This window comes from Ciconia boyciana, chromosome 5, assembly GCF_034638445.1.
Source record: "Ciconia boyciana chromosome 5, ASM3463844v1, whole genome shotgun sequence".
In the NCBI taxonomy this organism is placed as follows: Eukaryota; Metazoa; Chordata; class Aves; order Ciconiiformes; family Ciconiidae; genus Ciconia; species Ciconia boyciana.
Genome location: NC_132938.1, coordinates 36989651 through 37007808, shown reverse-complemented (window position 1 = coordinate 37007808; position 18158 = coordinate 36989651). Strand labels below are relative to the sequence as shown.

Genomic DNA, 18158 nt, shown 5'->3' with positions numbered 1-18158 from the left:
CTGTTTTACCATCTTCCCATGCAAAGCCCCTCGAATCTGCTGAAGTCTACACTGACCAGTGGGGCCCTCCACAGCTGGAAAGCTTTCACTGCTAGTTTATTCCAGCCACCAAAATGTGCTGCTCTACAAGACTATTCCACCCACTGTCTAAGTGGCTGCTGTCAGGACTGGGAAACCTCACCATGAGAAATAAGATCTAGCCTCGGGATCCTTACTCTACACGAGTTCCTTGAAAAGAGATACTTGTTTCCCCTTTGGGTAATTCTAACAGCAGACCATTACTTGTTATAGTAACATGACATGTCAGTAAGCTTACTGTATACCATACTGGGAAGAAGATTAGGAAACAAGTGGTACTAACTAAACTTTTGAATGGAGGGGCCAGCTAATGCTTCATTCTTCAATTTCAATATCATGAAACATTGCAGAGAAAGTGCCTGATTTGAGGCTATGACAGGAGTTTACTTTGCTAGAGTTCATGAAAGTTTAACTACTGTAAATTTCAAACTGCTCTGCCACATTTGCTTACATCAGTTTGTAGTCACATCTACTCTTAAGCACAAGCAGCAGCCACATTAATTGCACTTGATACAGGACAACTGGATGCAGCCTATCCACACAGAACAATGTGCTATAAAGGGAGACTTCAGTTGCAAGTATATATAAAAAAATCTATAGTGGTAGTTTCTGACTATCGAGAGTAATACAAGAAACTGGCAGCCTTACAATCCTACATTTTTTAATGATCTCCCTTGAAGATCACAACCTTTCAAAGCTGTCTCCTTCCTTCAAAAGGAAACACCTTGTCTACCCTGAAGAAATACAGAGGCACTCTTGAAAGAATGAAATAAAAATCTTGATTCTGTAGTGAACAGGGAAATTGATACAACTGCTACTCAGGAAACCTTAGCCATGTAATCAGTTGTCTATATTTGCTTCTAAGCAACAGTTCCTCCCAGACAGACTGTTTCCATATTTGACTTCACTATTAAAAACCCACCACCTAACAGCAACTCTGTCTGCCCCTAAAAAGTGTAAAACAAAAGCTAAGCTAGCATATCCAGAGTTTAGCAGGTGGTTGCTTTAATTTCAACATACTTTATGGCTGGAATCTCTTGGCAGGACTAATATATCTTTCCACAGATCATTTGAGGGCAGTTAGTACCCTCTTCATGCTTGTAACCCAATATAAAGTCTCATCTGTCAGCTATTATAAACTAAATATTACAACAGAAAGTTATTAGCCTAATCAGTATACACCAGCATACATACTCTGACCCCAAGACCTAACTTAGTAGGTCATCACCTAAGCACATGTCCAGGAATTGAAAACTACACTGTGCCAATTCCAACATTCACAAGTTTCCTCCCACCAGTCAGATCAGAAGCTCAGTCTTCTCAGCACAAAGTCTTTTTCTTCCATGCTAGTTACCACCACAATGACCTCAACCCTCAAACTGGTTTTCAAATTCAGAAAGCCAAAAAACTGAGTTCAAGCCATATTTCAGGGAAAAACCAAACATGCCCTGAAATGTACTGCCCTCACACTACAAGTTTAGAAACACTCTTATGTAAATCAGTGTTTGGTCTCTCTCAATGCTGCCTTTAGGCTTCAAAATTCCGTGAATGACAGCATCCATTAAGTGACACTTACCTCTACTTCCACAGATTGCATTGCTAAATCGCATGGTGGTTTTAGTGCTTTCGGTCTTGTTGCATACCAGTAGGTTGTGAGAGCTGCAAAAGCACCGAAGCCCATCAGCGTATTTGTCGGAAGGGTGCGAACATACTGTCTGACATCCCCAAGTTCTGGCATTCGTAGGTGTCTAAACAACTCATGTGCTTGCATTGCAGTTCAGTGCAGTTGTCCTGATGCTGGAATCTGTTGATATGAAACAAAGTTACACACAAAGATTTGAAATCCCCTTTCGATTCACTGTTGTTCGAGAGCAACATATGCTTTGTCCCGCTAGCTTCCCACTGCCAAAATTATTTGATCTGCCACTAGGCAGGCAATACCTTTGGACTTCAGTGCTGCAATTAAGTAAGCAAGCAAGCAGTTACTGGTTCATATGCTAGAAAGACAGGTGGGGCTGACAGGAGGCAATTTCTGCAGGGTTTTAATATTGCTTTTAACAGACAGTGCATTTTAACAAATCTTTTGCCTTTTTTTTTTTGAAGGATAGCATTTCACAAATGCTAAGTATTTACTTGTAGAGTAGTTATACTATAAGACTGTTTAAACAGTAAGTGTCAAACAGGGAAGTCAGGGAGGGGGAGGGCAGGGGTATAAGACATTAACTTGCCTGCATTAACCTAACAGAGCATCCTAATCCTATAGTAGCATAGCAGGATTTTTCACGTCTTAAGTCCATTAAACAAACTCACTCTCTCTTTTCTACTCTCCCTTCAGTAGTGCACAGAAAGCTCACTACAGCAAGCTGCCTTCACAGCCAATATCCTCCCATAGCTCCTCTATGCTAGCAAGCTTCCTATTTCTCCCAGCACCATGCCAGCAATTTGTCTCTGGTCATGAGGCAGACTAAAGCAGCATCTACAGAGGCCCAAGGCAGCAGCACGCAGCAATATCATCAAGCACAGGAAGCACATTCGATTTGTCACGTTCACACAGAAGGAAGAGCCGAAAGAGGCTGCTCCCCACCAGCACTCACTGACATGGATATTCCACAGCAAGAACCAGCTGCGGGGGAAAAAAAAAAGAAATAAAAAAGGGATTGCAGTCAGCTCAGCTGGTGCTCTCCTCTACGGCCAAGGTCTCCCAGGACATTTGTCACATGCCAAACCCACCAGCTCCTGCCCACTAGGTGAGAGGTAAGCAGCAGGCAGCCGGCCTGCCCGGGGCCAATGGCAACTCACACCCGCTCACCCCACCGCCCGCCGAAGGGCGCCTGCCTGCCTGCCTGCCTTGCCTTGCCCTGCCTGCCCTGCCTTGCCCTGCCTGCCCGCGGCTCAGCCTCCCGCCACCCAGCAACAGCTGGCAATGGCCGCTGTCAGGCAGGGAAGCAACGCTTTCCTGTATTAAGCTCTACTTGCTTGAAGAGCAGAGATGTATTTACTCAGATAACTTAGGCCCAGCCATTTCCGACGGACAATAACATTAAACAAAGGACCTAAAGAGCATCAAAATGTGCATTTGACTAGCTAGAACGTACTGTGTAACCATACACTGCTGCAGGATGGCAGCGTAGGAGACGCCAAAATCCAAACAGGCAGAATTATATGCTGCTTAGTTTTTAAAACCAACCATACCAGGCTAAGATTTCATACTTCTACTGGAAAATCTCTAGTTTACAGTCTGCCCTTGAAATCTTTACTGCTGCAATCAGTTATTCAACCAGGCAACAGAAGAGTTGTCTAGCTCAGAAAAAGTCTAACCAGTATTTGGACAAGGATTTGCTATAGACAGCAAAAAAGCCATAAAAATAGTTCAAAGGGCCCACAGTTTCACAATGTTAGCAGGAGGACTGGCTGAAGTAAGGTCACAGATGGGGGCAGCGTCAGAATGGAATCAAGTTCCATCCCCGGACAGGTCCCGGACCCATGGAGCGCTCCCCAGCCTGCAGGCACTGCCCGCTCTCTCTGCCACTTTTCTCTGCTTTTATGACATAGCTTCAGGGTACAGGGCTGCATCACCAAGATATGCAGTGCAGGGCCACTACAGAAATGCCTTTTGGCTATTTGCACTGTGAAACACAGCAGACTATGCTCAAAATCCACAACGCATCAGGCTGTAGTAATGGAAGGTAGAGAAGAACTGAATGTATTAATGAGGAACCTCTTCATCTTCCCTTGGCATAAAAACATTTAAAAAAAAAAAAATCAATTGCTGACTTAATAGTTAGGATTACCATGCTGTTGCTTTTTATGCATCAAATCATGCTCATTAGCATTGCAGGCATGAAAACTACCTCTTAAGTTTTAGTATACACAGATGAACAGTTGAGAGTAAAAAGTCATTCCAACAAGGAAGTCTTGGCTTACAAGTTAATTTTGGGTATATCATAGACACCATGTTGTGAAACTAGAAAAAGGGAGCTATAATGTTTATAAGGGCTAAGAGCAAGCTTAGCTCTTTTCTCTTCAAGTCCCACAATAAACACCTTTGACTTAAAACAACAGATACTTGCTTTCCTCTCTGCATTAGTCATGATGTGTCCTGCACACACACACTAAATGATTTAGGAATGCAATGTAATTAGAGAGTTACTCTTTCAAAAGCCTGTCATGCCATTACAGCTAACAAGAACTGAAGTAAATATGATCATTTCATTCACATAAGAGTCCCATTGTAGTCAAGGAGCTGCTATGATTTCAGCCTAGGTAAAGAGAGAGATGCACATCACTACTTTTCATTTCCTCAAACAGTTGTTTGTAGAGCAGCCCATAACATAAAACCTTTCCTGAGCAGTTATATAGCAAGTTATCAGTTACATCATGACAAATTTTACTGCTTAAGTTGGTACTGAGGGATGACTTTTTATTACACCTTCTGCCTCATCAGCACAAAAAAACAAGGTTATGACAGAGTTTTCTGCAAGACTAAGCAATTCCTGGCTTTAGCACTACCCGCTAAGTCAAATACAAAAAACAAGAGTTAATATACAACAAAGCCAGATGCAACAGGGAGAATAAATTCACATTCTTAACATATGCATCCAAATATGCCCCATCAAGAAAGGAGGCTTCAATGCCTCCCAGCCTTCTTTGATCCATCTCACTATTTACTTGGCTCATGCTCCAATCACATCAGACATCCAGAGTCTTTACTGTGACCAAGGAGAGCAGTTTAGAGCCTTTAGACTGAGACAAAGATCTTCCCGGTGGACCTAGGATCTGGCTTTCAGTCCTTTCCTGAAGGAAGGACCCAGCTAATTCTGTGCACTCAAGACAAGCAAAAGCCATGCTCTCTTTACAAACTCAGGTCCTGCAATTGCTTCTCATCCAGACAGGATCTGGACCACAAGGAACAGACTCAGAAACTCAGCCCCAGTGTGAGACAGGACATCGCAAGTTATTGTAAGTCACAGCTGGATACTCAAAGGAAGAAGATCCCAGATAAGAGAAGTACCAGTCTGTGATACTCAGGTTGCTACATGTAGCAAAAAAACTCGGGGCAGAATGGACAACATTTGAGGTCAAAAGCACTTTTTCCTCAATGCAACCAGTAGACCTTTGTTTGTAAGTTTTGAAATACCAGACAGATATGGGAAAGCAGTTTTAACGACAGGGCAAAACTGCTTCGTAGATAACTACCTGTCCTGGCCACCTGCACAGGAACAGCAGTTCCCAAAATCCAGCCCATGAAAGCATCCCTCTGAACTCATCGTATTAATTGGGTTAAGGAGTTCTGTATGGCTCAGACAAAGCCAGCTCTCTGCTCACACACATGCACACACACACCCTGTAGCACCCAAGACTCATTCTTTACAGCAGAGCCAGTATCTCAAGGCAACGACCCAAGTTGGCAGGACTCTGCCGTTCTTTGCTGCTCCTACTCTCGGCATACAATGGGCTATTTACAGCAGGCAGCAGCCTGCCTATTGTCTATCCATAGCCAGACATCGTTCGAGTGCAACGGAAGAGAACAGGAGAGCAGCCGTCAGCTTCTGTATTGCAAAGAAAACAACCCCAAGAACCAATGGCCTCTCCTCCGCTCTATCCTAATATTTAGGTGAACAGCACACTAGCACTGTAGTGATTTGCCATAAAGGTAGGTCCACCACATGGTGTAAGAGAAGTGACCGTGTTATTTCTGCAGCCTCTTGCAGGCAGGAGAAAGCTATGAGACAAGTTGCCTATTTCTTATTATGAGCAATATGGCCCCAAGATGTTTACACTATGATATGCTGGAACAGGGGATCAGCCACCCATATACCTTTGAGTTACCCTGACAGCTACTTGCTATTGCAGTTTGGTGTTTTCCTACTGTTACAGATTACACTGCACAGCTCCCACAGATCTGTTTTACTGAAGTCTTTCTCCACTCACCCTTTGAAAGAACAAGTGCAGAATCATGTTCTAGCTCATTTATTGAGTATAAAAGAGGGTGCAACAAATAGCTCTGGCTACTAACAAAATAAATCCTTTTGTCTGAATAAGATACATAATCCTAATCTCAGAGTGCATTTACAATGATCTTAAGTTTAAGTCAGTCCAACCTGTCCCAGATACATGTTCCCACAACCCTCTTTGTGCTGGCCAGGCACTCATCTGGTTGTGCAGTCACACTAGGGAGGTGATCCAGCAAACACCACTCTCCTGGGTTAGTTCTGATGCTAGTTCTCAGCTAGATCAGCTCTGGTTTGGATAACCAGACAGCCATTAGCTCCCAGAAGAAAACAAGACAGAAAGGGATAGACATTGTAATACTACACCTTAAGCATGCAACTCCAAACACTGCATGCAAGTCCTCCCAGGATTTTCTCCCCCTGCCCTGCAGTCAAGGCAGTAACTTGACTGAGGTCTTGCAGTCACCTGTGACAGAGCCAAACTGTAACCAGCAAGGAAACCACAACCACCCTCAAGATACAGCAAAGTAGCATAGGTAATTGAGACCTGAAGGAGAATCCTCAGTTTAAGCCTTGTATAACATGAGTATGACACCATGATACCTCCTGTGGTGTGGCCTGTCATGTATGACATGACAGCCTCTCCCTAGCCACAAAGGACTTTCCTGAACAAACTAAGTACTGTTGAACTGTCTAATCCACTACTCTGCCCTCCTCCACCTACGCCCCCCCCCCAGCCTCCGCCAATTAAAAAACTAAATATCTCATCTTACCCAGAATCACCTAGATCACCCAGCCAGGCTTCAGAGCTATAAAGCCTCCTTTTAAAGCAGTAATGGACAGATTCACTTTCCTGCAACAGTAAAGAGGGAGGAACTAAAGAGCCGTTAAGAGGAATCCATCCCATGCACAGAGGGGAACCAGCAGGTCCCTAATATTCACTCACCCCCCCTTCAGCCTCCCAGTCTGGCTCTGAGCAACCACAGGGCATCATGCAGTGGTTCAGGTTGCCTCTGCTGGTTCAGTTTCTGTTCCTGCATTTGGGACAAGGCAGGACCAGAGGGAAGCAGCATAGAAACTGGTTTCAGCCCCATCAGTTGGGCCATGGTTATTTACTTCATTAGCTGCAACTGAAGTTAAGACTCTTGCTGCAACCTTTAAGGAGCACTACATCTGACACTGATGTGTCAAGGCTCTGTCCCCATCTACAAGTAAAGTCACAGCCCTGTCCTCAGACATTTGGCTGCAATCCTCTTGCAATCAAATCGAACAACACCTGGATTCTTGCCTCTTAATCATGTCCAACAAGTAATCCGAGTGCACACCAATGAGGTCACTGGAGTTTATTCAAGTTCAGAAGCTGAACCACATGACAAGAACCTGCTCAATGCCTTTTGTGCAATTACAGTCCTTCAGCAGCACTCACTAACCCTGTATATTAAGGAAAACCAATACTTCCCACTAAAACCTTTGAGACAGGGATTGATTTAAGTTTCCTTTGATCCATGCCTGTACACACACACAAAGTGTCACTAAACAGTCTTAACGGTTTCTCATCTTCAAAGGCCACAGAAGATGCTTACAAATATCTATTTTGTGGCCTAAATTACTACCCATTAGAATTACAGCCCTACAACTCTGATTTGCAAGTACATCATGGCACTACTCTGTCAATTTAACCTCAATCCAACTACAGTTTAGATTAAAAAAATCACCCTACAGAAGCAAATTGCTACAAACCAGCAGCTTTCTGGTGGCATTAACAGCTTGAGTAGATCATACCAACTTATTCATTCTACTCCTCCCAGGAAAAGGCTACTATTCAGAAAACCCAGTATGCGACATCAAGGAAACACATGCTTCAAGTGCTCATCTGAGACTCTGCAAGAATGAGTTTCTTACTCATACTTCTGTCACCTGAAGTCTAGCAGAAGGCAACCTGGATCAGACACACGAAGCCACATTGCATCACACTAGATAGTGTTTACATTCAGAAGGATGTTAAGGGTTATGTTTTTTTAAAACACTATGAGACCAGACAGATCAGCAAGTACTCACAAGAAACAATTGGTTCACCGAGTGACCTCCCAACACCAGCATCACAAGAAAGACTGTGCCAAACCAAGCAACCCCTTGACCTCAGGTATTAAGGTATGCCTGTATTTCCTCCAAGGGAGTGATAGTAAGCATTTTCTTCTAGCTTTCCTCAGAAACTAATCCATCCTCATCAGGCTATTAATGCAGCCCAACTGCAGAGGACAAGTTTTGGAAACAAGGCACACACAGTATCAAACTAAAAAGCTTAAGAGTTCTGGGTTTAAGAACAATAATTCATATAAAAAGCCAGAAGTACTCTTCTGCAAACAGGACATCATGCACTCCTGCTATAAGCCTTAAACAGTCCAACTACAAAAAAACAAAACACATTTTTTCTCTAAGTCTCTGTAAAACCATGCAAGCTGTTTTCAGTCAGTTTTGGACAAACTACCAGTACTACTAAGATTCAAATCCTAACCAAAAGGGAGTATTTTACTATTGTATTTTACTCTTTGTAGATGAGTACCTCCCAACATGAAAGGCAGCAAGAGAGAGTGGAAGCCTTGTGTTATCGGGTGTCCTTGTTTCAGGAGTCAGGCAGGATCTGCAGAAATGCAAGCCCCCCATCTGCAGCCAGGGTTCAGCCTACTGCCTGTAAAGGTCAATGCTGTACAGCAGTGCTTCCTTGAGCCACATGGCATTGTAAAACTCCCACGCAAAACCATTTACCAATGAACAAGTCACCTCCCCTCCTATTTGTGAGGATTTCTGGAGAGTTACTGCTGGTTATATTTAACATATTAAAATATTTAACACATCTGAACTTGCAATTTAGCACAGCAGGGCAGTAGGATGTGGCAGGCAGCCTACTGACCGGACTACCAGAAGTCCAATTTATCAAGCAACGTATATCCCATTGGACCAGAATCTCTCGTCCTCTCTGCTGTACATTTGAAAAGTTTGGTGCCATTAGCCTCTTTGAGTCTACCCATTTCAATCAACTGTAGTAGCAAGATTTACAAAAGACCGGAACACAATAACCTACTATTATCTTCTATTGCTCACATTAGTCAGTGGTGTTTTCTTAGAGGGGAAAGAGAGAGAGAAGAAACCCGCTTACTCTTCCCCACTGGAGATCAACACATCCAGGACAGAGAAGGTATAGCCCACCTCTATGTCCTCCAAAAAATCCCATGAGGTACTAATTTCTAATAGAGCAATGAGGTAGGAGAGTCAGCTACAGAGACTTTACTCAAGAAAGATGGAGAGTTACTTACCCAAATAAGTATTTTAAAGTTGTCTTTCCTTCCATTTTGAATTACTGGATTTGTTTTTCTACCAATACCAACCTTGTACTTGCCCTTGAAGCACAAGGCTACTTGGGGGTTTGCTTCTCAAGAACTGAAAACTTACTTCCAACCTCATGCTGGCCGATTTGTAGTTGTAAAACAGCATCTACCAAACTTAGAAGCTGCCTTTTAAATTCATTATAATCATTCAGTCCTCAGAATAGGCTAAGGCCGTTTGCTCAAGACCTTGAATTAAGTACACTACACACAACAGCTACTTGTAATTACAAGCTTTAGATTTTCCCCATCACCATCCTCAGACATTTTCATATTCCAATATAAGCAAGCTAGATATCCTTGGACTTTAAAGAATCAGGCAGTAACAGTATGGTTCCATGAGGAACTTTGTATTTCAGTTTTTGCATTATTAATACTGCTATTGTTGCAAGAGGAAAAGAAAGGTATTTTTCAGTAAATTCAACATCTTCTTACACTCAGAATTTCTTGATCCAAGAAATCTGATCCAAATCTCTTGAGCTAAGAAATCTCAGCTTGTGAGTTTGAGAGCACATTCCAAAGCAGAGAGGTGAATACAAACACTCCTGAGCAGGCTCAGGAGACTGCGTGGTTCCCTGTAAAGCCATGTGGATGAAAAAGATTCCCACGTGGATGAAAAAAATCTGCCAACACCACATGCAATAGCTCTGTGGTCCAGGTACAGATATAGAACCATGGGGTTTCAATAGCAGTTTCTTTAGATGTCACTCTTTCCTATCACAGGACCTGACCATCATATCTCGGACTCCAACCCAAGCAAGGCATATGGTTATATGGATTACTAGGTCCAAGAGGGTGTCAGACAGCTCACAGACATGCCCTTTAGAAATTCAGAAGGCTTCAAGTGTTGCAATTCCTGTTCAACAGGAACAAGAAATGTATGCATCCTAGAACAAAAGCATCGTGTAGCCAGGCTAAATCCCTGCACTGTAGCACTGCAAGTCCTACCTAACAGCAGAGAGGAGGCCTGCAAAGTCAAAGTCACTCAGCCTTCTATTTTAGGCCAGTTTGCCTCATGCTACATTTCCATACACGCTCTCAACTACTTAAAAAGAAAAAAAAAAGCTGCTCCAAGTACATGCCGCATTCGTGCCCGTAAGAACAGCCTACTGAAGACAAGGTCCAGCAGCTAAGCATTAAGCCCCCCAGCTTACGGCGCAGCACTGCGCTCCGCAGCCTGCTGCGTGCCGCTTGGCGGAGCGGCCGGGCGGCGCAGGGGTTCGCCCCTCCGGCAGCGGGGGCCGCCCGGGGCGACCACGCTGCGGCCCGCGTTGTTTACCCCGGGCCGGGCCGGGCCGTGCCGGGGGAGAGGGCAGCGCTGGAGCCGGAACAATGCCCTGCCAGCCGGAGCTGCCGCAGCGCCGGGGGGAGGCCGGAGACAGCCGGCTACGCTTCCCTGAAGGCTTTTGTGCGAGGGGAAGCCAAGCCGGCTCCAGGGGACGCTGACCCCACCGCGGGGCGGAAGGGAAAACCCCGCAGCCCCACAGAGACAGCCTGAGGGGATCGGCGGCGGGACCGTCCCGCCGGCACCCGCCGCCCCTCGCCGCCAACCGCCCGGCCCCGCAGGTGACGGCGGCCGCGCAGGCCGCCCCAGCCCCACGGTGAAGGGCCGGGCGGCGGCGGCGGCTCCGGCAGGCCACGGCGGAGCCAGCCCGCCTCAGCGGCGGCCGGGCAGGTTGCGGCTAGCGCGTCCCTGACAGCCCCCCACCCTGCGCCAGCGCCGCCCGCCCCTCAGCACGGCCGGGCCCGCGGCCTCGTCCCCCGCCCCCGGGCGGCAGCGGCACCCCCGAGTCCCGCTCACCTCCCGGCGGCGACGGCAACAACGACCACGGCTGTGCGCGGCTCCCCCGGCGCCGCCCTATTTAAGCCGAGCGCGGCGAGAGCGGCGTGTGCGTGTGCGTGTGCCGAGCCCGCCTCCTCCGCCCGCCCTCCCGCCCGCGCCGCCCGGCGGGCACTAGGGCCCGGGCCCGCCCCGGCGGCCTCCGTCCCTCCCTCCCTCCCTCCCTCCCCGCCGCTGCCGCTGCCCCTGCCCCTGCCCGGGGGGTCACGGCCCGGCCCGGCCCGGCCTGGCCGCTCGGCTGCCGGCCTGCGCCCCCGTGGCATCCCTGGGCTGCCTCGAACTGCCGGTCTGCGGGTGCTCCAGGAATTGGTACAAAACCCCGGTGAGGGCGGGCGGAAGTACTGTACGTGCGGGCACAAATGACAGGGAAATCACCAGCGAGTGAGGAGAGCACACGCACTGCAGGGTGCATCGCTTTATGCCTTACAAATCTGAGATGACAGCTTGCAAGGGAAGTTTTTCTTACAGCTTTGCAAAAGACATCTGCATCCGGTATAAACAGGCTAAAAGGACGTATGTTTCAGTATGAAGGCATTGGAAGGGGGCGATGACCTTGTTGCAATCCGGGGAGTCGTCCGTTCACCACCACTAAACTTTGCCTGTGAGGGGGCTGTGGGTCTGAGGTCCATCCCGGTAAGGCAGCGGCACCTGGGGCCGTGTCAGCGACCTCTCACCGTTGCCGTCACTGGCTGTGGTTTGGCCGTGTGCTTCATCGCTCCGTGCGGGCTGTAAATCATCAACCCACATCTCAAAGTCCCACTGTGTTGCACTCTCTGCATTGCCATAGTTTGTCCTGTGTTTCGTGGGTGTTATTTGGGTGATTTTAAGTGCGTTGGGGGGATTAGGACTATACACATTCATATATATATATATATATAAAATATTTTGTAAATTGTTGGAGGTACTTCTATTTTATGTAAAGGCAACCACTGTTTCCTGATGCTTCAGTTTATACTGGAGTATACCATGCATAGGACTTCCTGCAAAATGGAGTTTTTAACAAAGGAATGAGCCTATATTCACTTTTTAGCACAAAGGAGGAGGGCAGTTGTGAAGCTGCTGATAGTCCCTGCTTAACCTCACTTGGGTTCACATTGTGGAGGGGCTCAGAAATGCAAAATAAATTCCTTTCTCGGGAAAGGAAAAGGAAGCATGTAATCTAGGAGTGCATCTGATTGACTGCAGCTGCTAATGGGCATGGAGTCCGTAGCACCACTAAAGCTAGTCCAAATAAAGCCCCAAAGCACCGGCAGCATGGACATCAGCTGCTCTGCCACCACTGGGCTCTGCTGCTTTGTTCCTGTTGCACCACACTTCATGCTCATGTAGACACAGCCAGACTCTGCCAAGTGATTTTCACATTATGTCCAGGGGTTTGGGTGAAGGAATCAAGTGATGTAGAAATACACCATCTCAGGCACTGGTGACTTCATGTTTTGCCCCAAATGCGTCTAGCTTCCACCTGCCAACCACCAAAACTCATTATGATTTTATCTACTATGCTAATTATCCTTTGTTATCACATCTTTCTCCACATCTGGGTTTCTAAAGGCCATAAACCACATATTTTAGCCTTCTCTCAGAGAAGCTTCCGTGAACTGATTTTCTCTTGTCTCTCACTCGAAAGAGGGTTTCTAAAAAGTCTCTCTCTCTTGTACATACCTTTTCATGAATCCTGTCATCAACGTGAAATTGCAAAAGTCCCGGCTACACAATAGTTAAATAGGTGTCTCACTAATGCCAGGTATTGCCTCTCTACTCCTACCTGATACCAGATTTACTCCCACCTGACACTCACCAGATTGTACCTCCAGGGACTACATTACTCTCTGAAATTGGCTTTTTTCCAGCTGATCAGAAAAGGGAGGGACCCAGTCTCAACCTAACTACTTAGGAAAACATATATAGAAAACAGGAAAACAGGGAAGTAGGAGCTGTACATAAACAAAATCTACAGTGACAGTATTGGACTGTCATACACAGGGGAGCTAAGGAACCTGGCTCCTAGGGATCAGCGTGGGCTAGGACCCTTTAACAACTACATTTGCATTTTTAATTATATTTGAGATGTCACCAACTCTTTTTATTGATATACAGGGTATACAGGCTCTAAACCCATTTCACTAGGGAAATCTGCTCTCATTAAGTACGTCAGATAAGCCAAATAAGTAAATAAAGAGATCCAAAAGGAAATTCCCTGTATTCCAGTCTGTGCCCATTGCCTCTTGTCCTTTCACTGGGCACAGTTGAGAAGAGTCCACCTCTGACTTCACACCCCCCCTCCCCCAAATAGGTATTTATACACACCAGCAAGATCCCCCCTACCCTCAAGCTTTCCCTTCTTGAGGCTGAACAATCCCAGCTTGCTCAGCCTCCCCTTGTGTGACAAAAGCTCCAGTCTCTTTACCATATTCATGGCCCTTCACCAGCCTGTGTCCAGTATGTCCATGTCTCCCTTGTACTGGGGAGCCCAGACCAGATGCAGCTCTCCAGGTGTGGCCTCACTGGTGCTGAGCAGAGGGGAAGGATCATCTCTGCTTGATTTCCTGCACATGCGGAAGAACAACTGTTGAGCTTGGAGAAGGTGATCCTTGAAAAATCAACCAGCTTTCTTGAACCCCTCTTCTCCCCAGGACCATTTCGTTAACAAGGCAATTATCCAGTAAATAGATTATCCAAAACAGAGGATTTCCTTTTCAGCAATGTACGGATATTATAGAATTTTCAGCACCAGCATTTGCTTTTCCCAGTAATATTGATATTGAAGTACTATTCTTGTATGCATGTATTGGCTATCATTGACAATGTAAATTAAGCATCTGCCAGAAAAAAAAAAAATCACTTAGCTGTGTTCTTTTGATTTTGATTTACAGGGCATGCACATCACTCTACTGAATTGGATTATCCCAAGTGTACCATTTGAGAGCCATCCCAAGTGTATCATTTTTATACAAAGCAGACTGCCTAGCTTTCTACCATACTGTATCTGCATCTGCTAACACTTGCGTGGAATCTCAAGAGAAGAAAAACAAAGAAATGTTATGTAGATAAGCACTTCAAAATGTCTAGCATATATTGCAATTAAAAAACATGAGCTACCGGGTCCATGGAGCAGGCATAGTTACTTATGTCTTGTCAGCCCTCTTCCTAGTGGGAAATGGAATAATGTTCGTTTTGCATTCGTAACTGTTTCATACACTTGAGAAAGGGAATATAAATCCTGATAGGAAATGCCAGAGAGCAGGAAGGGGGAGTGGGGTCACTCCATAGTGGGGAGTGAGCAAGGAGCAGAGGGTGACTCCGGCAGAGGCAATGCTCTTCCCCAAGGAGCAGTCCCAGGGCACCCATGTAGGTGACACCGACCAGTTCTGCCAACAGCCCCCGGCAAATTGAGATAACGAGCCAGGGCTGGTGTCCACACACAGACCCAATGGGGAGCAGCAGGAGCCAGCACCAGGACTGAAGACAAGGCTGGGACACATTTGTAGGGCTCATCCAGGAGACAGGGTTGGAGACAAGCTACCTGCAATGTCCCTCCAGACTCTGTCCAGGAAAAACGAATCAGGAAGCTGGGAGAGCAAGGAAACAGGGCTGGGAACGGCATGGCCCAGGCCTGAGCTTAAGTGGAGCCCCTGGACCACTGGGCAGGGGTGTGGGTCGGGGTCCCAGGCGAGGCTGTTCAGGGCCGTTAAGGTCTACAGGTGTTCCCCAGGGTGCTGGCAGCAACACCAGTGTGCCCTGCTCTCACAGAAATATATGGCATGTGCCTCGTTGCATGTCACCTGGAGTATTGCTGCCACACAAAGACAGTGGTGACATGGGGACCTAAGTTTCTTTGAGGTTGTATGACAGCTGGAGCTGGACAAAAAGGTACTTTGTGAAGAAGAGCCTAGAACAAGATATTGTAGACTTGCAACAGATGGCTGGCTTGTTTAGGATGACTGAATCTGGTTATTTCTATGCCATCACTATACAGGTGCATTTTCACCTGAAGAAACAATGCATCGTATCGGGCACAACAGCAAATATCCTAAAAGTAAGAGCCTCCCAGAAGTAAGAAATTCTGTCCTAGGTCAGAGAGACAAATATATTTAGGGGGATTCCTGAAGACCATAGTCATCTGTCTTCCTTATGCGCGAATGAACGCAAACTCAAACATTCTGATGTCATAAATGAGCTGTACTGGCAGATGAAGGTCTGCACAGGGCCAGCCTAAACCATGCTTCAGTCACACTTGTTACGTTACCTTAAATAGTTTTCAACTTAGAAAGACAGAAGTAAGGAAGTCATGAATATAATGAGTTCTGTGAAATACAGGTCTTCTAGACACTGAGATATCTAGCCAGAAAAATAAAGTGTTTATGAAATCCTCTGTATAAAAGCACAGGAAAAAAACATTTGCAAAACTTCTATTGCAAACCAGAAAAGAGACATGATATATATATACATACGTACACAAATATAGAGAGAGAGATTTTTCGGAAAAAAAAAATAGAAACAAAACTAGAAAGCCAACTTAAATAGCAAATATATGTTTTCAATTGGGTTTTGAGGATTTTGTGGGATTTTTAAATACAGAAAAGATTTTTCATCTATACCTACCATTCCTTCCACCTTCCGTTACTGTCTTTGTTTATCAACTATTTCTCCTTCTCCTGCCCCCTGCTCCCTTGAAGATAAATACGTAGCTTATGGTTTGGGATCTTCTGCTGACCAGCAGCTGGTAGGAACTGACAAAGTCCCCGTTTAGTTCACACTCAGCACACAGCAACTGCCCTTCCCACAGCACTGGGGTGTCAGTTTGAACCCCAGAAAATAGGAAGGAGATAGAGGAGTCCTATGGAAATAGTGTTCTGTCCCATAAAAATAAGACAGCCTGGCCATAACTGATTCAGCTTGCTTATGTCAGGCTAACAAGAATGTTATTCCTCAAATGACAAAGTATCTGTGTACACCTGTGGCAGAGGACTGGAAAAGCCAGCGTAAAGCAACAGCAGATTAAATTGTGCTGAAGCCAGTTCATTTGCCACCAGTCCTTTTTCGTTCTCTGAACTTTGGTTCACAGGCTGCATTTCCCCCCTTCCTCCTCCAAGCTGTACATGTGTGCAAGTTTGCTAGCAAGTTTACTACTTGCTTCATCCAAACAATCAACATGAAGCTTTTCAAATTTGAGAGTTATTTGAGTAAAACCACAAACATAAGAAGGATGTTCTGCTGTTTGTTTCTGCCAGTGCAATACAAACAACCCAACCATGCCCATTTGTTCACTTTTCCTCTTGTAAAAAGTGGGAAAAATATTTTCCCCAATCACCATTCCTCTACATAGCTATCCTTTGGAGGAGGGTCAAAGGCATCACACAAAAAAGATACACGTTTACATTCTTTAATTCTGAAATCTACTTGAGAACAGAAGCTGCAACATATAAAGCTACATTACAGAAATACATAAACTGACAATAAAGTTCTGTTTGCTTAACTGAATATTAAAGTAAAATATTACACAGAGATAATCAGAGCAAGAAAGCTCAGAAGTTAAATATTTATTATGTTTAAACTCCAACTAAGAAACGAAGTGTCTGTGTCAAAAAATAAAATACCATCTCTTCGGCTGGAACGTATCGTGAGCACAATCTTTTCTGGCTGACAAAGGGAGTAAGTTGTTTTATTCGCTACAGTTTACAGTTCACCAGCATATGTTTAACACAAAACTGAGCAGCAGAGCTCCAAGTAGTGCCGGACTACAGCATATTGAACATCCCTTGCCAGCAATGACCTCCAAATGCACAGCAGGTTTTCACATTCTTCACATACCCACACCTCCTCGCAACTATTTCTAATGAGTATTGGTGCACAAGCGCAAATTCAGCCCCGGGAGCAGGCCAGGTGTCATGGCAAGGAACATCTGCTTTTAAAGGAGGTCTCGAGTTGAGCGTGCTCACCTGCCTGATTTTGATGCTCTGATTTTAAATTAGTGCCTAGCATTCAAAGAAAGCCTCAACGAACCTTATTTCTTACAAAACACGTCTGCATACTGGAACATGTACATCAATTCTGTCTTTTGCATTTTCATATAACACCTGTGTCACAACGCTTAAACCATGTGTGTAAACAGAGCTCTGCTTTTGAAAGGATGGCCCCACATCTCATTTGCCCGAGCCCATCACATGCCAAACAAGGCAAGCCTGCAGGCGCCAGTCCAAGATGATGGGTGAGCAGGCCTTGGAGGTTATCAGCTGCCTGGCTTCAACAGAGGGAGAAGATTCACAGGAGCCACCCATGTAAGCCACTGAGCATAAAAAGATGCTGAAGCACAGGCTTGTGGAAAAACCTTACGATTCCCACGTGTGGCAAACCCTGCTTCAGTGCTTGGCTCCTGTGGGAAAGGGGGACTAAGTGCAGGGAGCTCAGGTTGGCAGCCGGAGTACCTCAGGCTTTAGTTAATTCTCCTTCTTGGCTACAAAACTGAGGTTGCACACTCCTTCACGCTTCGCTGCAAGGCTGTGTTTAGACAGGGCGAGAGCTAGAGCCACCACACAGGTTAACGCTGTGGGGAAGATGAGCCCTGGGAATATTTTTAATAAAAGGCTTGTAGGACGTGGATAAGATCAGTGCGGCTAACATACACTCCATTAAAGTATTCCACAACAAGGTACGTCAGTAAACTACCTCTTCATTTTGGATAAAAGCCAATCCAGGGATTAAAAGAACAACTTGTCAAGGCCCTTCGTCATAAATCACCTGTATTGTCTCTGGATGTGGGTGGAAACAATTCCACTCCCTGCACTGGGATGGTGTGATCCACTGAGTTGTGCTGCACAGGAAAACAAATAGGTTTGGCTTGTGAATAACAAACCTTCCTATGCAAACTCCCAGCTATAGGAAATAGACATGAAAAACAGGCTAAAT

The 18158-nt window shown here is 45.6% G+C and overlaps 1 protein-coding gene across 1 annotated transcript in view; it reads right to left on the bottom strand.

Annotated features, from left to right (window-relative positions):
• The window catches only part of ACSL1 (acyl-CoA synthetase long chain family member 1), a 43927-nt gene extending 32594 nt beyond the window's left edge, over positions 1–11333 (bottom strand). Inside the window, exons 1-2 of the mRNA XM_072862293.1 lie at positions 11214–11333; positions 1655–1882 (exon numbers count right to left, since the gene is read on the bottom strand). Coding sequence (XP_072718394.1) covers positions 1655–1849 — 195 coding nt within the window. The 5' untranslated portion in view covers positions 1850–1882; positions 11214–11333. The remainder of the gene's footprint in view (positions 1–1654; positions 1883–11213) is intronic.
• Positions 11334–18158: the final 6825 nt, after the last annotated feature.